The 23940-nt window shown below is 39.7% G+C and overlaps 3 protein-coding genes across 3 annotated transcripts; all 3 read left to right on the top strand.

Moving 5' to 3' along the window:
* On the top strand, positions 1-23098 carry LOC308099367 (microfibril-associated glycoprotein 4-like; the record flags this gene model as incomplete). Its single annotated transcript, XM_080448111.1, has 3 exons — positions 1-73; positions 1902-2448; positions 22652-23098. The coding sequence occupies 3 exons, from the start codon at positions 1-3 to the stop codon at positions 22830-22832; spliced, it is 801 nt and encodes a 266-aa protein (XP_080304237.1). The 3' UTR covers positions 22833-23098.
* LOC308098581 (microfibril-associated glycoprotein 4-like) lies at positions 10086-13335 on the top strand (the record flags this gene model as incomplete). The annotated part of the gene is made up of 2 exons (XM_080446991.1): positions 10086-10145; positions 12397-13335. 2 exons carry the CDS (start codon positions 10086-10088, stop codon positions 13078-13080), a joined length of 744 nt encoding a protein of 247 aa, XP_080303117.1. The 3' UTR covers positions 13081-13335.
* LOC308098579 (microfibril-associated glycoprotein 4-like) lies at positions 22122-22640 on the top strand (the record flags this gene model as incomplete). Its single annotated transcript, XM_080446989.1, has 1 exon — positions 22122-22640. A coding segment is annotated over one exon (519 nt), but the record flags the coding sequence as incomplete, so codon positions are not given.
* Positions 23099-23940: the final 842 nt, after the last annotated feature.

Here is a 23940-nt window from a genome sequence, read left to right as displayed (position 1 = left end):
ATGCGGAAGTTCTGTTTCTATTTCAATGAGGAAGTTCCTATGTTTGGAACTACAGGAGGCAACATCCTGCTTTGTGATGAGATCAAAGCATGACGCAACTCTCTCTTCTACACTCTGATCATACAGTGTCACACAAAAGCATGAAAAGTACCAGATCCACAAGCTTGAAAATGTCATATTTCTTGTTGGAAAATATCCAATGTATAAGGTGAAAGGTAGGTTAAGTGAAAGGTGAAAGGTGAAAGGTAGGTTAAGTGATATGTTTTGGTTAAAACAAAAGGTTTCATAGCCAGTTCTGGCACGGTGTTTTGATTTAAACATTTTTCAAAGTAAATATCTATACGTTCTTTGAGTGGCCCTGTCTCTGCCTAAGAGGACTGACCGTGGGTAGCTACTGGGACGTAAGTCGGGGCTTGATCAACCCCGGCTGGGTCACCTGGGCGATGTTGTTGCAAGACCCGAAACACCCGATGACCCCAGGCTACGACACTGATCCCAGGTGCATCCATGTGATGTTTTCTTTATAACCATTTAAACCCTATTGTATATACTTGGTTGACCGGAGTTCCCCAGGGGTATGTACTTGTATTTTTGCCGAAAAATAGTTGATTTACAACATCATGAGCTGTCTATCCTGTTTACTGTCAGTCTACAGGAATCCTCTGTCAGTTCAAATTCCAAACACAGCAGCTAGTTTCCAGTAAGGACGTTCATTAAATATAGTAAACTTGTTGTGTTGCCAGGAACTATTAACCCTATAGTTCTCAAACATGTTTGTGCCAATCTCAAACATGTTCTTGCCAAGGACCCCCATAATTATATGTATTTGGACGTGGACCCCCCATCTGAAAATGTTTTGTGCAAGGGACCACCAGAAGAGAAGATTTGTGTTAAAAAATATATATCAAAATTTCAAAAATGTTCAATAATAGCAGATATACAAGCTCACAGCGTGGCACGAAGTGACGCGCTGTGAGCTTGTATATCTGCTATTTTGTAATAGCCAACGATAAAATCGTTAAAATGACACAGATGCTTATCCGGTTTTAACGAGTTGAAGGATGTTTTTCTTTTCACCAAGCTCTATTCAAAATATGAATTCACATAATGCATAATCGTGTATAGCTTTATTACTGACAGACTGTTTACACAGAATCCTAGACAGACGGTCATGCATTTTTATGTTTATTCAGAACAATAATAATAATAATAATAATGTAGTCTACACACCTTTGTGGTTTTTGTCACTGGATATTTTGGAAAACACCAGTATCTGCATTTAACCCATCCTTAGTGACAGGAGCAGTGGGCACTAGGGGGCAGTGTCTCGGGGAGCAGTTAGGGGTCATGTATCTTGCTCAGGGACACTTTGACACATTGCTGCAGGGCCTGGAATTGAACCTGTGACCTCTGGGTTCCAAGGCGGGCTCTATAATCATTCAACTATGGCCGCACCTTGAGCAGTAAATGCTTTGAATAATGTGGTTGGTTGGTGTGTGTGTGTGTGTGTGTGTGTGTGTGTGTGTGTGTGTGTGTGTGTGTGTGTGTGTGTGTGTGTGTGTGTGTGTGTGTGTGTGTGTGTGTGTGTGTGTGTGTGTGTGTGTGTGTGTGTGTGTGTGTGTGTGTGTGTGTGTGTGTGTACTATGTAACTAAAATGTATAGGCAGCTCAGACTGGTCTGGTGACAGAGTACTTTTATCTATCATACGATCTCTTTGGTGTCAATACGTCACCATTCTTAACTATAAGAGAAGGGTCTCACACACAGACTGCATTGAACCTTCTACTGGAGCTGAACATACACTCAACACACTCAGACGTCCTTTGATCTGAACAACAAGCTACAACTCAAAGACTTCAAGATGATACTTGTTGCTGCAGTTCTGTTTCTGGCTGTAACAGTCCACTCTGCTCCTCATTGTGGAATCAACCCGGATCTGGGCTGTGAGGAAGACTACAACAATGGTGATCATGGTTATCACAAGCTGGTTCTGGACTGTGACGAAATCTACAAAAAAGTCTCCACAGCGAGTGGTGTGTACACCATCTACCCCACTACTCCACCTGCCAAGGTCTACTGTGACATGGACACAGATGGAGGGAAGTGGACAGTCATCCAGAGAAGAGTGGACGGCACTGTGAACTTCTACAGACCCTGGGCTCAGTACCGAGCTGGGTTTGGAGACGCATCAGGCGAGTACTGGCTGGGACTGGAGAACATGCATCTCCTTACCAAGGACAAAAAGTATCAGCTGAGGGTGGACATGGAAGACTTTGAGGGAAACACAGCGTTTGCCTCTTACTCCTCTTTCTCTGTGGGTTCTGAGGCTGATGGCTACAAGCTGCAGGTTGCTGGCTTCAAGGATGGAGGAGCAGGAGACTCACTGACCACACGCTCCAATGGAATGAAATTCTCAACCTTTGACAAAGAGCAGGACACTGACAGCGAGTTGAACTGTGCAAGTTATTATTTAGGTGCATTTTGGTACGGGGCCTGTCACCGTGCTAATCCCAATGGTGTTTACTTTTGGGGACAGACGTTTCATTATGCAAAAGGTGTAGTCTGGTACCACTGGAAGGGTTATTCTTACACCCTGAAGGCTGTAGCGATGAAGATCAGACGTGTTCCTTAAACATGTTTAGGTTTGCATGCATGTATTTTAGAAAAGCACAGCCGTGGTATAAAAGGCATGATGCAATATTTACTATTTTTCATGGTTTTAATTTGGTTTTTTTCTCTCTTTGGGACTCTGTTTAATCCTAAACTCATACTGTAGATATCTGTATTGTATCACATATTATTACAGTGGTGACCTGTCAGGGCTTTTAAATGAATACATAATCCAAGATGTTGTAAACATCGTCATGAATAAAGAGATGCATGCAAAGACAAAGCAAGGTGTATTGTGTAATGCTTTACTTAAAGGTCGGGTCTATAATTCATTATAATCACATTTACAATGCATTATAAGGCTTCATAACACTCGTTATACATGTTCATAACAATACTTATAACAAGGTTTATGAAGTATTTTCCGTGTTGGTCAAATTACGTTATTATGCTTAGAAGAACAGCATATTATAACTACCATACTTTTGTATTGTAGCTTGTTTTATAAGTAGAGGGTCTAAGTGTTTAGAGTGTATGTTATGCAGAGAGACTCCTTTACAGAATAAGCTTGCTGTTACAAATATGCACAGGGCAGTGGTGGAAAAAGTACTCAAAATGTACTTGAGTAAAAGTAAAAAGTATTGGTGTCAAAATGTACTTAAAGTACCAAAAGTAAAAGTACTAAAATATTTGAAAATAGCATATATATGTATAAAATAGGGCTAAAGTGGTTAATGTATGTTTTATAATGTAATCATTTATATCTGCAAAGTAACTGGTAACTAAAGTTTTCAAATAATTGTAGTGGAGTAAAAGTACAATATTTGCCTATAAGTCAAAGTACTGAAAATGGTAAATACTCCAGTAAACATTTAAGTAAACATTCCTCAAAAGTGTACTTAAGCACAGTACTTGAGTACATGTACTTTACACCACAGGCACAGGGTCAATCGTATACAGCTACTTCATTCCTATTGTGGGAATGATTTTTAGTTTATTGTAATAATGTTTTATCTTAATGTCATATAATGAATATACATATTTGCCATGTTTAATTTCTAGAACCACATCAGAACAGCAATACTATCAGTGAGTGACAATATCTAAAGAGTGTCGTCATTCCCTGTTGTAGCAGAGACACCTGAGGGAGAATCTGAGTACATCCACACATCAACCCTAGCTCACTTAACCCATTAAGACCTGGATCTGTGTCATTTTTTGATTTGAGCTAAAAAGCATTATTTTACTCTTTGGCTATTCAAAAATAGCAGATCTACAAGCTCATAGCGCGGCACCGAGTGCCGCGCTATGAGCTTGTAGATCTGCTATTTTTGAAAAATCTTGAAAATGTGTGCAAATCTTTGAATATATATATTTTTAAAGTGAACATTTGTAACTCAAATATTTGCTTCTAGGGGGTCCCTGGAACAAAATATTTTGATGGGGGTCCGCGGCCAAATACATATAATTTTGGGGGTCCTTGACATGAAAAAGATTGAACACCACTGATATAGAAACATATGTTTTTCAGAAAACTGTTGAGGTTTAGGAGACATGTAGAATCGGCTTCAGGTCTCAATGGGTTAAAGATCCCAGTTGTGGGTTCGAATCCACCGCGGTACATCCAGTTTTGTCCAGAGTCTCTCTATACGTAACATAATAATTGGTGTGTTCAGTAAAAAAAGAAAAACTAGAAAATGTGCTCCTCGGAGCACAAGTCTCCGCCAGACTATTTATATATTTATATTACATATTGTGATGTCACGTGAAACTGACCAATGTTAGGTCCTCTCAGAGGGACACACACACGCACGCACGGACGGGTGATTTGTACTGGAAGGTACTGTTCCAATCAAGACTGATTGATCCTGTCTTACCTCACTTCAAAAAACATAAATGGGTTTTTGAAGTGACACACCTATTTATAGGATTGTATTTCGTCATACGTCCCTCTAGCCAATCAAAAGCATTGGTGTCAACATATTGTCACGTGTCACGTGGAGCTTGACCAATGTTAGCTTGGCTGGGGGTGGGGGGGGGGGGACACAGCGGGACGAAGCGAAAACATACTCTCCGCCTCCGGCGGAGACAACAACCAAACACTAAACGTATTTAATCAGTAAGGTACACACAATGAGAAGATATGATTCTAAGCCAAAGAATAACTTGCCAGTTTCGGCACGGTATTCTGCTCTCCCCAGCAGCATGGGTTTAGTGCGGTGAAGAACAACAATGGCAGATTTTCCACTTTGGAAAGGGGAGATGACGTTCGTGACGTCATTACGTAAGTGACGTCACGCGAGGCTGCCGAGTACAATGCACTGATATACATTGTGATTCATTAAAGAAGTTAAGTAAGTTAAGTATATATATATACATTTATACATACATTTATACATACATTTATACATATAATATATATATATATATATATATATATATATATATATATATATATATATATAAGTGTATATATGACAAATAAGGACACATCAAGTTAGCACAAGTTCTAACAAGATAAAACACATTATAGAACGAGACCAGGAGACCTGGTTCTGCCAGACCCAAAATGAAGTCCTAGTATGTAACACACCTGCAAACCACTTTATAACTGAAGTTCATGATGTCATGAATAGTTCGTGACGAAAGGGGACGTCACAAACTTTTTTTTGGCTGGGGCCGGAGGACAAATGACCCCTGCCCATGTATGACGAAAGGGGACGTCACAAACTTTTTTTTGGCTGCCCATGTATGGACGAAACAGATACAAAGCCTCATGTAAGCCCGACCCAAAAATAAGAAGAGTCTAAAAGAAATATAACTGTAAATACAAATACAATTTCATGTAGACACAAGTGCCTACATCAACATATAGACCATTTATATGCATTTACAACATAGGGAAAATGAGGTAAATTAGGGGAAGGCATTCCTGAATAGGTGAGTTTTTAGAAGTGACTTTAAAGATGACAGAGATTCTGCTTGTTTGATAGCCCCACACGATGGTACAGGCCAGTGTCATAGAGAAGCAGGATAGCCCAGTATTTAGTAATGCAGAAAATGGCACATTCCATGATCACATGCTGTACAGCTTCTTCTGTCCCACATTCACAAAGTCCAGCGTCAAGTTTCCCAATGCGAGACAGTCCCCCAAATAAAAAACGTTTTGATGACATCTAAGGCCTAATATTAACGCATGGTGACAGCATTATATATAGGGTTAGGGAGGTTGTGGTGTTGATATGGGCAGTAAATTGGGTGGAAGAAGTGAGGCCACAGCAAGTGGTCATCTGCTCTGACCCAGCGGCTGCTCCAAAAATTCTGCAGGGTGAACTCCTAACAGCACTATAAAGTAGAATGGGATTTTTATGGGTTCCAGCTCATGTGGGTGTAGAGGGCAAAGAGGCTGTGGATATAAAATACATGTAAAATATAAATAAATAAATAAGTGTGTGTTTAAAAAAAAAAAAAAGTGCCCAGAGTTCCTAGGGGCCCTCTGTTCCATTTACAGATAAAATGATGTAAATAATCTACTAAGACTGTTACAGCCTTGTCCTTGATGACAGACACAAGAGTAACTGACAACATAGAATCTGGCAAAATATCTGGGCCATTAGGCCAGTAAAGTAAATTAAAAGAAGAGCTGCTACCTAAGGGCTGGCTGCTTGGCAAGAATTACATCTAAGCCACTTGAATGGCTGACACTTAGAGTATCACAATCAGATAGCTGTATTAGAGCTTGATAGACCCCATTAGCTCATAGCAACAATGTATTGCCTCTGTTCTGATATTGTTTCTTCTTTTAGAATCCAGTGAAAAGGCTAATCAGCAGTTTCTTAGCCATATACGCAGTTCTCATAACTTGTTCATATTTTCAAACATAGAAAAATGCATAGGCTTATGCGTATGGTGTGAGTTTTGTACTCAAGGTCAGGAGTTTTTCCTGGCCAACCAAATACAATCAAATCCAGCTACATACACATGACACACGGTGTGATGTTGTGTACCTTATCAGAGTAGTTGAGGAATTGTCTATTGGCATCATTCACATCTTCCACAATACTATAACACTTGGCACAGAGGTCCTTACAGTGAGAGGTTTCATTAGAATTAACATCAGAGCACAAAGTAACAAATGTCATCATGGGGGCTTTTAGCTCAGTCTTTTTTTAGCCTTACAGGCACCATTGACCTCAAGAGACCTGTCAGGAAGAGGTTATCAGGTGAACATGGACAGCAATCCCATGTTCAACATGGCATGCCACATGGGGGCTTCAAATAAAGTTTAAGTTTAATTAAGCAACAATACGGAAAATGGAACAGTTACAGTAGACCCCTGTTTTTATACATTTTAATGTGATAAATAGCCTATTCACATTTAGTTTATAATTGGGGAGGGGAGTACATATATTAATTTTGTAATATAATTTAAGGCCAAATATTTAATAGTAGGCCTACAGTTAATAGAGTTTTGGTGCCCAGGTTATATCCACAGTTATGTGGCACCCCCAATTAGTACCCAAGTAGTAGGGGGCACTAAGTGAAAAATCGTTACGTGGCGGATAAAAGCATGAAATTTGATATAGATGTCCCTTGGGTCATCCTAAAACATCCTAGAAGGGGTGCCCAAAAACATCTTAAACAGGAAGTGAGTTATGGACAAAATCCAAAATGGCCACCTAAACTGTTGACCGTTGACTCAAAAGACACCAAAATAATCTCCAAAAAGCATAAAATGTGGCACACATGTCCCTTGGGTCATCCTAAGACATCCTAGAAGGGGTGCCCAAAAAGATCTGAAACAGGAAGTGAGTTATTGACCAAATTGAAAATGGCCGCCTAGTGTTGTCGATTGACTCAAAAGACAACTAAAGAATCTCCAAAAAGTATAAAATGTGTCACACATGTCCCTTGGGTCATCCTAAGACATCCTAGAAGGGGTGCCCAAAAAAGTCTTCAACAGAAAGTGAGTTATTGACTAAATTGAAAATGGCCGCCTACAGTGTTGGCGATTGACTAAAAAAGCCTATAGAATCTCCAAAAAGCATACAATTTGGCACATATGTCCCTTGGGTCATCCTAACACGTCCTAGAAGGGGTGCCCAAAATAATCTGAAAGAGGAAGTGAGTTATTGACTAAATTGAAAAGATGGTAGAGATTGCATAGCTTTCAGGCTTCTGGACCAAATGCCAGATTGGCTGCTCGATTTGAATATTGTAGCAGTGCAGCCCGTGTGGGAGGAGTGTTTTCCATTTAGAGACTATTAAAACTTTTTTTTTTGGCACCTCTTAGGATGCATTCAGATCACCCAAGGGACATTTGTACCAAATTTCATGCTTTTATGAGATTATTTTTTATGAGTGTCTTTTGCATCATCTGTCAACACTGTACACGGCCATTTTCAATTTAGTCAATAACTCACTTCCTGTTTCAGATAATTTCAGGCATCCCTTCTAGGATGTCTTAGGATGACCCAAGGGACATGTATGCCAAATTGTATGCTTTTATGAGATTCTTTAGTTGTCTTTTGAGTCAATCGACAACACTGTAGGCGGTCATTTTCAATTTTGTCAATGACTCACTTCCTGTTTAAGATATTTTTGGGCACCCCTTCTGGGATGTCTTAGGATGACCAAAAGGACATGTGTGCCAAATTGTATGCTTTTATGAGATTCTTTGGTTGTCTTTTGAGTCAATCGACAACACTAGGCGGCCATTTTCAATTTAGTCAATAACTCACTTCCTGTTTCAGATTCCTTTGGGCACCCCTTCTAGGATGTCTTAGGATGACCCAAGGGACATATGTGCCAAATGTTATGCTTTTTGGAGATTATTTTGGTGTCTTTTGAGTCAATGGTCAACAGTTTAGGTGGCCATTTTGAATTTTGTCCATAACTCACTTCCTGTTTAAGATTTTTTTGGGCACCCCTTCTAGGATGTTTAAGGGCAGTTTCAGACTGGGTTCGTTTGAATCAAACCGGTCCCGAGTACGCTTGGCTTCTCCCAGCTGGTCAGCATTCACACTGGCCAAAATCCTTTCGTACTCGAGACCATTTAATTTAGCAGTAATGGTAAATATGTGCCTCATGGGGGCGCTGTTGACTATGGGGCTTTGGAAGAGAGAATGTCATTCACAGAAGAAAAGTCACTCTAAAGTGAATAATAAAGTTTGACTGTGTTCCTGACGTTGTCTCGAGTTATAATAACAACAGATCAACAATACACAACCAAAGCAGTGTGTGCACTGGTCTTTGAAACCTCGAAATGTAACGTTGTCTGTTAATATGATACTGGCGTCACGGACGCATCCTTGGTATGACGTCACGGACTAACCCTTGGTGTATTTATCCTTATAAATACGTTCGCCACACATGTGTTTTTTGTTTATTATTTTTTACGGCTCGCGCTACTCAAACACTAGCGGGATTATTATTTCTTGTCAACATTCAAGTAGAACTATGAGAAGGTATAACCCAGCTAAAATAATGCGTCATTATAACAAATATATAAATGATATATGCTTAGCAGTCCAGTCTGTCCACTTCCTTCTCTTGGTACGGATGGATTCACACTGCCACGTTCCGTTCCCGACTCCGCAGCAATCGGACCCGAGACTACCTCCCCAGGTGGTTTCGAGTACGGTACGATGATGCGTTACGGGGAACGGTTCGCTACGTTCACACTACCACAACATCTGCCATGTGGTCTGGAGTGCGCACCCGGGACCCGAGTTTGAAACGGCCCTTAGGATGACCCAAGGGACATCTGTATCAAATTTCATGCTTTTATCCGCCGCGTAACGATTTGGCCATTTTTGGTGGTTAGTACCCCCTACTAACCGCCGTATATCCAGCTTTGTCCAGCGTCTCTCTACAGTATATGAACATAATTGGTTTGTTCAATAAAAAAGAAAAAAAATAGATGGTACAAGTGGGTGAAATGACTTGTTGCACAAACCCCATCATTGCCGTTTTAAGAAAGCTGTAAAGAGATATGGAAAGGAAGAAACAGAAAAAACATACATAATAAATATACTTACGGTGCATTACATACATATAAGGTGTGTGCGTGGAAAAATGTGCAGTGGTATCAAGCAGTTAGACGTAATGACAGATAATGTACATAAGGTGCATGGATTAAGGGGGATTTTTTTTTTATGAGGCATTTAAAAGTAGCAGATTATAAAAACATGTAATAGTATTTAGTCATAATAGTCATATATTGTCTCTGTCAGGTGGAAACCTCATTATGTCCAAAACTGTTGCTTTTCAGGATTTAAATTAAAAAATAACAAAAGCAGCAGATCCTTAAGCTCAAAACGTTTCGTGCTTGTAGATCTGCTACTTTTGATGCTTATGTGTGTGACGCTGTAGTATGATCAAGTATGACGTCAATTTATGAAAAAAAACTAAAAAAGTTAGAACATGCAGATAAGAGTTTTCTGCCTGTCAACAGTGATATACACAGAAGAATAATGCTGTGTCTTCAGGACAGCCTGGTGACAGGAAGGCTCATTGATTGTTCAACAGTCATGGTAGGCAGTGAAATATGATATCTCTGTTGTAGTACTGTACTTAGGTAAAATGTTGAGGTACTTTGGCTTTACTGGAGTATTTCCAATTGTCTATACTTTTACTTCTACTCCACTACATCTCAGAGGCACATATTGTGCTTTTATTCCACTACAAATATTTGAAAACTTTAGTTACTACTGACTTTGCAGATATAAATTATTACATTATAAAACATACATTAACCACTTTAGTGCTATTTTATATAAGGCAACATTTTAGTAATTTTACTTTTGGTGCTTTAAGTACATTTTGATACCAATACTTTTGTACTTTTATGCAAGTAAATGTTTTATTCCCGACTTTTACTTTAAGTACTTCTACATTGCAGTATTGATACTTTTACTTAAGTAAAACTTTTGAGTACTTCTTCCACCACTGGTTGTCGGGCAGAAAACTCTTAACTCCATATTCTAAATGTTTGTGTTTTTGTGTATATTAACAACACCCAACTTGATCATACTCAGCGTGATATAACTATGAGAGTGACGACACTAGCGTTGACTCCCATCGTAAGAATGGAATGCGGAAGTTCTGTTTCTATCTCAATGAGGAAGTTCCTATGTTTGGAACTACAGGAGGCAACATCCTGCTTTGTGATGAGATCAAAGCGTGACGCAACTCTCTCTTTTACACTCTGATCATACAGTGTCACACAAAAGCATCAAAAGTACCAGATCCACAAGCTTGAAAATGTCATATTTCTTGTTGGAAAATATCCAATGTATAAGGTGAAAGGTAGGTTAAGTGAAAGGTGAAAGGTAGGTTAAGTGATATGTTTTGGTTAAAACAAAAGGTTTCATAGCCGGTTCTGGCAAGGTGTTTTGATTTAAACACTTTTCAAAGTAAATATCTATACGTTCTTTGAGTGGCCCTGTCTCTGCCTAAGAGGACTGACCGTGGGTAGCTACTGGGACGTAAGTCGGGGCTTGATCAACCCCGGCTGGGTCACCTGGGCGATGTTGTTGCGAGACCCGAAACACCCGATGACCCCAGGCTACAACACTGATGATACGTCCCAGGTGCATCCATGTGATGTTTTCTTTATAACCATTTAAACCCTACTGGATATACTTGGTTGACCGGAGTTCCCCAGGGGTATGTACTTGTATTTTTGCCGAAAAATTGTTGATTTACAACATGATGAGCTGTCTATCCTGTTTACTGTCAGTCTACAGGAATCCTCTGTCAGTTCAAATTCCAAACACAGCAGCTAGTTTCCAGTAAGGACGTTCATTAAATATAGTAAACCTGTTGTGTTGCCAGGAACTATTAACCCTATAGTTCTCAAACATGTTCGTGCCAATCTCAAACATGTTCGTGCCAAGGACCCCCATAATTATATGTATTTGGACGTGGACCCCCGATCTGAAAATGTTTTGTGCCAGGGACCACCAGAAGAGAAGATCTGTGTTAAAAAATATATATCAAAATTTCAAAAATGTTCAATAATAGCAGATATACAAGCTCACAGCGTGGCACGAAGTGACGCGCTGTGAGCTTGTATATCTGCTATTTTGTAATAGCCAACGATAAAATCGTTAAAATGACACAGATGCTTATCCGGTTTTAACGAGTTGAAGGATGTTTTTCTTTTCACCAAGCTCTTATTCAAAATATGAATTCACATAAGGCATAATCGTGTATAGCTTTATTACTGACAGACTGATTAAACAGAATCCTAGACAGACTGTCATGCATTTTTATGTTTATTCAGAACAATAATAATAATAATAATAATAGGGGGCAGTGTCTCAGGGAACAGTTGGGGCTCATATATAATCATTCAACTATGGCCGCACCTTGAGCAGTGCATGCTTTGAATAATGTGGTTGGTTGGTTGGTGTGTGTGTGTGTGTGTGTGTGTGTGTGTGTGTGTGTGTGTGTGTGTGTGTGTGTGTGTGTGTGTGTGTGTGTGTGTGTGTGTGTGTGTGTGTGTGTGTGTGTGTGTGTGTCACTCAGACGTCCTTTGATCTGAACAACAAGCTACAACTCAAAGACTTCAAGATGTTACTTGTTGCTGCAGTTCTGTTTCTGGCTGTAACAGTCCACTCTGCTCCTCGTTGTGGACTCAACCTGGATCTGGACTGTGAGGAAAACTACAACAATGGTGATCATGAAATTCGGGAAAATTCCAGAAAATTCCAGATCCAGATTCCAGCGCCATTTATGTACAAATGTGTAAATCCCAGAGCTAAATTTTGGTCCCTGCAGTACGACACTGATCTGGACTGTGACAATGATCTCGACCTGGTTCTGGACTGTGACGAAGTCTCCACAGCGAGTGGTGTGTACACCATCAACCCCACTACTCCACCTGCCAGGGTCTACTGTGACATGGACACAGATGGAGGGAAGTGGACAGTCATCCAGAGAAGAGTGGACGGCACTGTGACCTTCTACAGACCCTGGGCTCAGTACCGAGCTGGGTTTGGAGACGCATCAGGCGAGTACTGGCTGGGACTGGAGAACATGCATCTCCTTACCAAGGACAGAAAGTATGAGCTGAGGGTGGACATGGAAGACTTTGAGGGAAACACAGCGTTTGCCTCTTACTCCTCTTTCTCTGTGGGTTCTGAGGCTCATGGCTACAAGCTGCAGGTTGCTGGCTTCAAGAATGGAGGAGCAGGAGACTCACTGACCTATCACAATGGAATGAAATTCTCAACCTTTGACAAAGATCAGGACGGCACGAGCAGCAAGAACTGTGCAAGTCATTATATTGGTGCATTTTGGTACAAGTACATTTGGCGCTGTGGCTATGCTAATCCCAATGGTGTTTACTTTCGGGGACAGACGGAACTAGATAATTATTCAAAAGGTGTAATCTGGGACCACTGGAAGGGTACTCAATACTCCCTGAAGGCTGTAGCGATGAAGATCAGACGTGTTCCTTAAACATGTTTAGGTTTGCATGCATGTATTTTAGAAAAGCACAGCCGTGGTATAAAAGGCATGATGCAATATTTACTATTTTTCATGGTTTTAATTGGTTTTTTTCCTCTCTTTGGGACTCTGTTTAATCCTAAACTCATACAGTAGATATCTGTATTGTATCACATATTATTACAGTGGTGACCTGTCAGGGCTTTTAAATGAATACATAATCCAAGATGTTGTAAACATCGTCATGAATAAAGAGATGCATGCAAAGACAAAGCAAGGTGTATGTTGTAATGCTTTACTTAAAGGTCGGGTTTATAATTCATTATAATGACATTTACAATGCATTATAAGGCTTCATAACACTCGTTATACATGTTCATAACGATACATAACAACTTATAACAAGGTTTATGAATTATGAAGTATTTTCAGTTTTGCTCAAATTACATTATTATGCACATTATAACAGCACATTATAACTACCATACTTTTGTATTGTAGCTTGTTTTATAAGTATATAGAGGGTCTAAGTGTTTAGAGTCTATGTTACTGTATGCAGAGAGAATCCTTTACAAGATAAGCTTGCTGTTACAAATATGCACAGGGCAGTGGAAAAAGTACTCAAATGTTTTAGTAAAAGTATACTGCAATGTGGAAGTACTCAGTTACAAGTAAAAGTCCGGGATTCAAAGTTTACTTGAGTAAAAGTACCATTGGTGTATTTGTATTGGTGTCAAAAAGTAAAAGTACTAAAATATTTGAAAATAGCCGATCTACAAGCTCACAAAGCGTGTTATCGCGACGCGTTGTCAGCTTGCAGATCCGTATTTTCAAATATTTTAGTACTTTTACTTTTGATCTTAAGTAAAAGTACTCAAATATTTGAAAATAGCAGATCTACAAGCTGACAACGTGTCGCGATGCGATGCGTTGTGAGCTTGTAGATCTGCTATTTTCAAATAGCCTATGTATAAAATAGGGCTAAAGTGGTTAATGTATGTTTTATAATGTAATCATTTATATCTGCAAAGTAACTAGTAACAAAATTTTTCAAACAATTGTAGTGGAGTAAGTACAATATTTGCCTCTGAGATGTAGTGGAGTAGAAGTAAAAGTACTGAAAGTGGGAAATACTCCAGTTAAGTAAAAAATCCTCAAAAGTGTACTTAAGCACAGTACTTGAGTACATGTACTTAGTTACTTTACACCACGGGCACAGGGACAGTAGTATACAGCTACTTCATTCCTATTGTGGGAATGATCTTTAGTTTATTGTAATAATGTTTTACTTAATGTCATATAATGAATATACATATTTGCCATGTTTAATTTCTAGAACCACATCAGAACAGCAATACTATCAGTGAGTGACAATATCTAAAGACATCTGAGGGAGAATCTGTACATCCACAAATCAACCCTAGCTCACTTAAAGATCCCAGTACGAATATAATTGGCCCGTGTTCAGTAAATGGAAAATATATGTAACATTTCGTAGTCTATTTGGTCTAATGTGTAGCCCAGTTCAACTCAAATATCGTCACATCACAGGTTTACCGATGGTACAAGTGGGTGAAATTACTTGTTGCACAAACCCCATCATTGCAGTTTTAAGAAAGGTATAAAGAGATATGGAAAGGAAGAAACAGAAAAACATACATAATAAATATACGGTGCATTACATACATATAAGGTGTGTGGTGGAAAAATTGCAGTGGTATCAGGCAGTTAGACAGATAATGTAAGGTGCATGGTTTTAAGGAAAAACACTAAATTAAAAGTGGCAGATTATAAAAATCAGTGATGGTGAGTCCATCACTCATTGCTGTGTCCAACTGGTTTCTCACTAGACGGTCAACACCACATGTAGAAAATGGTCAAGACTGACAGAACACTGACCAGTGTATGTAGCTTATGAGTGCTTGTGTCGTGCATGTGATGTGCATGTGATGTGCATGTGATGTGCATATTAGCCTGAGATCAGGACAGGGTGCTCAGTAGTGGCCAGCAGGTCAACACTCAGCAGTTTATAGAATTCTTAAGTGTTTATACTGTATCTGTGGACATAGTAGAAACGCACAATGACAATGACTTCCTCTGTCCACCAGGCGGAAGCATTGTGCAGCAGTAGGCTAAGCAGACAGCCTGTTTGCGGTCAACTGTTACTTTTTCAAATTTTATATATGTATATATATATATATATATATATATATATATATATATATATATATATATATATATATATATATATATATATATATATATATATATATATATATATATATATATATATATATATATATATATATATATATATATATATATATATATATATATATTATATATATATATATATATATATATATATAGCCTGTATAGGTCTGGAACGGTAGCCTTGGTTTCATTTTATTTTATGTAGAGACTTGTAGTTAGACTACAGTGTGATCTCTGTGTGTGTGTGTGTGTGTGTGTGTGTGTGTGTGTGTGTGTGTGTGTGTGTGTGTGTGTGTGTGTGTGTGTGTGTGTGTGTGTGTGTGTGGATGGAGTTTGGGGACTCAATTGGGTGGAGGGTGAGCGTGGACTCTGTGATCGACTAATTGACAACAGGTGTGTTTCATAATCAAACAACACCTGTGTTAAAGCAGCTGAGAAGATAAAAGTGTCTTGTGTTTGTGTAACTGCCCTTTTGGGGACGGTAGGGTGTCGTCTAGGAATTAGGACTGCCGGCGGGTGATGAAGACACCTAGATAGCGGGTCAGATTAGCTTTACCTGAGGTAGATATGAAGGCAGACAATGTCTACGGTCTGCTTTAGATAGATAGGGCTGGGTCAATAGAAGTGTGCTGCAGCTGCATCCACCACCATCACTCATTCAGTGTTGCTTGCCGAAGTGCTGCCACACCAAAACCACTCAACTGAGTGCTGTGTATGCCAGTGGTTCTCACACGTTTTCAAATCAAGGACCCCCAAATTAGTATTGGCAGATTTGAAAATATTTTGTGCCAGGGACCCCCATGCTAGATATGCATGTTAAAATATTTACAAAAGTTTAAAAAAAAAATTTAATAGCAGATCCACAAGCTCACAAACGCGCATCGTGACCGTCATGAGCTTGTAGATCAGCTATTTTCAAATAGCCGATGTATATTGGGTTAAAGTGGTTAAACTGACTGTGATGCTATATTAACACGTTTTGCTGGGGACCCCCCTCAAGGGCCCACTTTTTGGGGTTTGACGGCATCCCAACTCTGGCACCGGAATGGGGGTTGTGGCGAGATATTTTGCCCCCTCACTTTTCATTCTAGTCGTTCCAGTTATGTCCAGAATGTTTGTGTATTGTGCCGCTCTCACCGATCTGAGCTGAGTCATTGGTGATTAGGTTGGAAGGCCTTTTGGGCTGATCTGAGGATCAAAACATGAAATCAGCACCCCTCTAGCACTGTATTACTGCACTGGTCCTCAATGTGAGGTTCAGGGACCCCCCAAACCAACCACCTCCTTTCTCGCTCTTCATCCTCCTGGCAGCCGCCGACACTGTCTTACCAATGCTGAGCTACAGACTGCACTTGGCTGAGACCGTCTTCCATCACCTTCAATAATAATTAGACCTATTTGATCCCGTGGGAGAAATTCAGTTTTCAGTTACAGTACAGTAAACGGGGTGGCAGACTTGTAGAGAGGACAGTTTACCATGTGAAGGAAGGAGGTGATGTGGTAAGCAAGCACAACAGAAAGTCTGTATGCCTTATTCAACATCATTAAGCATGGATAACTTTTCAAGCACAAACTAGCGACGCATGATCGCATCACGTTGCGAATGTAGGCTGCCAATCAAAGTAAAACATGCTTTCTATCACAAAAGAGTTGGTTGCTTAGCTATCTGAAGAACGTTAAACTGCAACTGTTTGGTGTGTTGCAACAATGTCTAGTTATCTAAAGTATGGCAATAATAATAATCGTATACTATCCTATCCAAGTCACACAGTATAATTGCAATTGTTGTGTCCTTGTAGATCTTCTATTATAGCAAAAAATGAACATTTCTACCAATTCGGTTCTTAAGACGTGACATTGCGCCCCGCTAGAATAATTTCCGGGTCCAAGTGTGTATTTTCCCAATATGCGCAGTGTTGTGTCCCTCGCTGTTTTAACAGATCTGAGACTAAAATAACGACTAAAGTGTCATTCTACCGCTTTCCTGGCAACCACAAAAAGAAGATGAAATCGTTGTTTTATATACTATATATAAATATATATATATAAATAAATATATATTATAATGTTAATAATAATAATAAATAAATACAAATATAAATATATATATTAGCCTACTTTTTACTGTCTATGATATTAGCATTAAGACCCTTATTAACCCTCAATGGTTCATTTCTGAAAAAGGAGGTTATTGTAAAAAGATTTACGGGTTCCAACATGTTTGTTTACAATGAAGAGTGGACGGCGCTGGTGCCTTTTGGACCCGGACGTGACGTCGGACTACAAAACGACGTCAGACTTAAGAACCGAATAATGACCAGGACACCAGGACACCGGGGTTAAAGTGGTTAAAGTGTTATGCATTATTCCTTGTGCCCATTGGGGCTTAAAGGACATTTATAACAATATGTAAGCAATCTATAGGCATCACAATATTATTGTTTCAGTCACAGTGTTATTGTTTACTGAATTTTCAAAATACATAGCTTTTATTAAAAACACTGAATGACTTTGCTGTTACAATAAAACAACTTATTTGCGTACACACAGTACACAGCCTTCACTATGTATAAGTTAAGATTTTCTTGCTTATAGCCTATAGTGCGTGCCAACAATCCTGAAGGGGGCGTCAACAAGTGTCATTTGGTAGCGGAGGACATCTTGGTGGGGTATAAACAGGTTGACTTATCATTGCCCCCCCACCAGTATGTCCGCAGCTACTATGCCACGCCCCCCGTGGTGACGACACGTTGGCAAGCACTATAGATCTAGCCTATAACGGATGCATTCTCAGATCATAATAGCCTATACCCTTGTTTTCTATACGTTAGCTAACTAGCCAAAGTTCTGATTGCATGCACACTCATTTTTGCATGTAATCATGTTCATACTTTTTTGTATTTCCTGTTCTATTTCCTATTCTATGTACAGTACATCAGGGGTCTTCACCATGGCAGCTCCTGATGGACATTTTCATCAATATTTCATTTTTGCCACGGACATGCAAAATAATAATTTTACCAAAAACACATTGGCCTAGCCCTAAATTATACCTACGGACGCCTAATGTGTCATAGGATGTATTCCAATGTGCTGCACATTTTAAAACAATAGTATGTCTGCATTAACTACTGAGTCACTTAATCACCTAAATATATATATATATATATATATATATATATATATATATATATATTATTTTTTTTGAGCGGATTGTGGACGTTTTTGGGAGTTTTTTTGTTACTTTATTTCGGTTTTAGGGTTAGGGTTAGGTTAGGCTTATGTTGTGTGCATTTTTTTTCTTTTCTCTAAAATAAACTGAGGGGGCACAATTTGAAACTGAGGGTGCCAGGCCCCCTCAGGCCCCCCCGTGGCGCCGGTTCTGTCAGGTATTCTCTGTTGATGAGAAGGTCCAAGGCTTGCACATGTAACAATGGAAAAAAGACACACACTACAAGCTACAGTATACTTGATTTGTTTTGATTTATAAACGTAATAATTACATGTTAAATGCTTCTCACAGAAACGTCAAGGATAAAATGCCAATGGAACACTGGAACAAGGAAACTTGAGAGACAAAAAAGACAATAGACATGATGAGTGATTAATGAAGGGCATGCCAGGATTTTTTTATAAATGCAGTGTCACAATAGTTTAATGTGAAGGCACCTAACTTTGATCAGAGGTGAGATAACTTTTAGGTTGGAGAAGGACCCAGGCTGTGGATGGAGGGTTTCCATGGATTATGATTGTGGAGTATGTTATTATAGTTGTTATTGTCATTAGTGGACACTTTGAAACACTGTCTCTCAACTAACGACAACCAGCTTTACTTGTCCAGTTCCTTTGCCTTGGTCGCAAATAGCTCCTGAACAGATGACATGCCTTCTGTTTTTTCTATTTTCCTGCCCCAGTTTTTCACTGTGCATGCGGTTGATTTTAATTGTTTCATTGTCTGACCACACCCCATGCAGTCCATGAATCCGTTTTTGAATGAATCCAGGGAAACTGGCACCAATAAATAAGTTACACCCATGTGGAAGGATAATTGAAGGAGTATTGAAGGTATGAGGAAGAAAACTGATACATATACAACACTGGTGGAGGTTTGACAAAAGGAAATTGTAAACCCCCCCAAAAAAAAAAAATCTCCCAACCTCCGTCCTGAATATCTAGTCTGGGCGTTCATGCTCTCATTGTAGGTTGATAACGCCACGTTGTTGTAGAAACCCTGTCTAGCTGGGTTGGAAAGACATACAACACTCACGTGCACAACACATGCACAACCAGGGCCGGATCTAGGCATGGGCAAGGGGGGGCAATGCCCCCCCAAATGCCCTGACTGCCCCCCCTTTTTTTGAAAGTTACATTTATGTCATGATATGAAATGTGAGCTTACCATAATCAAAATAATCCTTAATCATATTCCATCATGTATCATTGCACAATTCAAATAATCCTCTGCCCTGATTTTCCATGGGCAGTGTTGCCAGATATTGCGAGAGAAAGAAGCCTAGGAAAACAAGCCCAAAAGAACAATAGGAAGCAGTAATACACAAACAGCCGAAAAAAAGGATATTTCTTTTTTATAGGTCTAACTGTGCCAAAATGCATATTTTCCTATGCATATTTTCCTACGCATTTGGGGGGTTTGGGGCCCCCGAAAACCCCCCAAATGGTTTTGGGCCCCCCCAATTTTTTTTTCGCGCGGCGCTGAGGAAGCCGCCCCCCAAACATTTATTAATGCCCCCCCAGTTAATAATTTCTGTATCCGGCCCTGTGCACAACACGTGCACATCACATGCACAACACGTGCACTCATAAGCAGCACAATACTGAGGGATACACTGGTCAGTGTTCTTAGTTTAAATCTTGACACAGCAATCAGTGATGGACTCGCCATACAGTCAATGATAGAGATGTAGCCTACAGCTAGGACTGATACGCTAGAATAATAGGAAAATAATTGATCAATTATGAAAATAATAGGAAAATAATGAATTGATTTGTTAGAAAATGCATTCTACCATCGGAAGTGTGTGTGTGTGTGTGTGTGTGTGTGTGTGTGTGTGTGTGTGTGTGTGTGTGTGTGTGTGTGTGTGTGTGTGTGTGTGTGTGTGTGTGTGTGTGTGTGTGTGTGTGTGTAGTAAGTAAACAAGGTGAATCATTTCAGATGGATTCACACTGATGAAGCAGAGAAATGTTCCATGTCAACCTGCAGGATCAGCTACAATATGAGCTGCTATTTACTGGATGGAAAGATGGAAATAAACTCAATCTCCTAAAGTAAACCATCAACGTTTCAATAACCTTTTCATAGAGGTGGCCGGCCCGTCCATATTACAATTGGAAATATCTAGTTTAGGATAGATAATTAATTAGACACTCATGTGCACACAAGCACCATAGCAGCACTGATTTACATTGTTACATTGGTCCGTGTTCTTTCAGTCTTGAATAGTGATTCTCAACAGGTTTTAAATGGACCCACATTTTTGGTGTTGACCAAGAAGTCAAGGCCCAATATATTACGGCCCTTTGCCTGCTTTTGGGTGCCGACCCACTGGTTGAGAAACAGTGCCGTAGACGTAGAGAAGGTGTCTTCAATGTTTCTTTGTTTTGTTTTTGTTTCTTTTTTGGTGACCTTTTTCTCATCCCGCCGGAGGAAGCAGTTCAAATCAAATCAAATCAAACTTTATTTATAGATCATATTTAGATCATATTTACATACCAACGCACACACACACATACACGCACGCACGCACACACGCACGCACACACACGCACACACACACCTGAATACACTATGACTATGCACATCATTTGTATATATTTATTATTTATAATTGTTGTTTTGCTATTAGCTGTTAGTCGTGCATCTCTCATGCTGTTGTAGAAACCCTGTCTAGCTGGGGTGGATAGACATACAACACTCACGTGCACAACACATATACAACACATGCACATCACATGCACTCATTATGCATCGTAATACTGATATGCAGGGATACACTGGTCAGTGTTCTTAGTTTGAATCTTGACCAGTGATTTTCAACAGGTTTTAAATGTGGTGTTGACCGTCTAGAGAAAAACCAGTTGGACACAGAAATCAGTGATGGACTCACCATACAGTCAATGACAGAGATGTACAGCTAGGACTTATAAGCTAGAATAATAGGACAATTCAATTCATCAATTTTTATAGAATAATACGAAAATAATTCATTGATTTGTTAAAAAAGGTTCTACCATTGTGTGTGTGTGTGTGTGTGTGTGTGTGTGTGTGTGTGTGTGTGTGTGTGTGTGTGTGTGTGTGTGCGTGCGTGCGTGCGTGCGTGCGTGCGTGCGTGCGTGCGTGCGTGCGTGCGTGCGTGCGTGCGTGCGTGCGTGCGTGCGTGCGTGCGTGCGTGCGTGCGTGCGTGCGTGCGTGGCATGTGTGTGTGAGTGCGTGTGCGTGTGTGTGTGTGTGTGTGTGTGTGTGTGTGTGTGTGTGTGTGTGTGTGTGTGTGTGTGTGTAAATACTATCGGCGGCCACAATGGTGGCAGATCACTTTTAACTATTATACAATAATATTGTATAACACACACGCGCATTACACAATAATGTTGTATAATAGTTAAAAGTGATCTGCCACCATTGTGGCTGCCGATATTATTTACACACACACACACACACACTTGATGATTATCTTTAGTTTCAATACGTCCTCATTCTTAACTATAAAAGAGGGTTCTCTCAACCTCAGACTGCATTGACCTTCTACTGGAGCTGAACATACACTCAACACACTCAGAAGTCATTTGATCTGAACTACAAGGTGCGACTTAAAGCCTTCAAGATGATACTTGTCGTTGCAGTTCTGTTTCTGGCTGTAACAGTCCACTCTGCTCCTCGTTGTGATCTCGACCTGGTTCTGGACTGTGACGAAATCTACAACGATGTCTCCACAGCGAGTGGTGTGTACACCATCTACCCCACTACTGCTCCTGTCAAGGTCTACTGTGACATGGACACAGATGGAGGGAAGTGGACAGTCATCCAGAGAAGAGTGGACGGCACTCTGAACTTCTACAGACCCTGGGCTCAGTACCAAGCTGGGTTTGGAGACGCATCAGGCGAGTACTGGCTGGGACTGGAGAACATGCATCTCCTTACCAAGAACACAACGTATCAGCTGAGGGTGGACATGGAGGACTTTGAGGGAAACACAGCGTTTGCCTCTTACTCCTCTTTCTCTGTGGGTTCTGAGGCTGATGGCTACAAGCTGCAGGTTGCTGACTTCCAGGATGGAGGAGCAGGAGACGCACTGACCTATAGCAATGGATGGAAATTCTCAACCTTTGACAAAGATCAGGACACGGTTGCCAGGAACTGTGCAATTGATCGTTACGGTGCATTTTGGTACAAGGGCTGTACCCATGCTAATCCCAACGGTGCTTACCTTTGGGGAAAGACGCCTCACGCCCACTCAGGTGTAATCTGGTACAACTGGAAGGGTTATTTTTACTCCCTGAAGGCTGTAGCGATGAAGATCAGACGTGTTCCTTAAACATGTTTAGGTTCGCATGCATGTATTTTAGAAAAGCACAGCCGTGGTATAAAAGGCATGATGCAATATTTACTATTTTTCATGGTTTTAATTTGTTTTTTTCCTCTCTTTGGGACTCTGTTTAATCCTAAACTCATACAGTAGATATCTGTATTGTATCACATATTATTACAGTGGTGACCTGTCAGGGCTTTTAAATGAATACATAATCCAAGATGTTGTAAACATCGTCATGAATAAAGAGATGCATGCAAAGACAAAGCAAAGTGTATGTTGTAATGCTTTACTTAAAGGTATAGAGTGTATGTTTTATAGAGAGACTCCTTTACAGAATAAACTTGCTGTTACAAATATGCACAGGGCAGTGGTGGAAAAAGTACTCAAATATTTTACTCGAGTAAAAGTATATTACAATGTAGAAGTACTCAGTTACAAGTAAAAGTCCGGGATTCAAAATTTACTTGAGTAAAAGTACAAAAGTATTGGTGTCAAAATGTACTTAATGTACCAAAAGTAAAAGTACTAAAATATTTGAAAATAGCAGATCTACAAGCTCACAACGATGCGACGCGTTGTGAGCTTGTAGATCGGCTATTTTCAAATAGCCTACAGTATGTATAAAATAGTACTAAAGTGGTTAATGTATGTTTTATAATGTAATAATTTATATCTGCAAAGTAACTAGTAACTAAAGTTTTCAAATAATTGTAGTGGAGTAAAAGTACAATATTTGCCTCTGAGATGTAGTGGAGTAGAAGTAAAAGTACTGAAAATGGGAAATACTCCAGTAAAGTAAAAAAGTGTACTTAAGCACAGTACTTGAGTACATGTACTTAGTTACTTTACACCACGGGCACAGGGTCAATAGTATACAGCTACTTCATTCCTATTGTGGGAATGATTTTTAGTTTATTGTAATAAGGTTTTACTTAATATCATATAATGAATATACATATTTGCCATGTTTAATATCTAGAACCACATCAGAACAGCAATACTATCAGTGAGTGACAATAACAATATCTATAGAGTGTCGTCATTCCCTGTTGTAGCAGAGACATCTGAGGGAGAATCTGAGTACATCCACCCATCAACCCTAGCTCACTGA

Source organism: Gymnoscopelus braueri (genome assembly GCF_963280865.1).
Source record: "Gymnoscopelus braueri genome assembly, chromosome: 13".
NCBI classification, from domain to species: domain Eukaryota; kingdom Metazoa; phylum Chordata; class Actinopteri; order Myctophiformes; family Myctophidae; genus Gymnoscopelus; species Gymnoscopelus braueri.
This window is presented reverse-complemented; position numbering and strand designations above follow the sequence as displayed.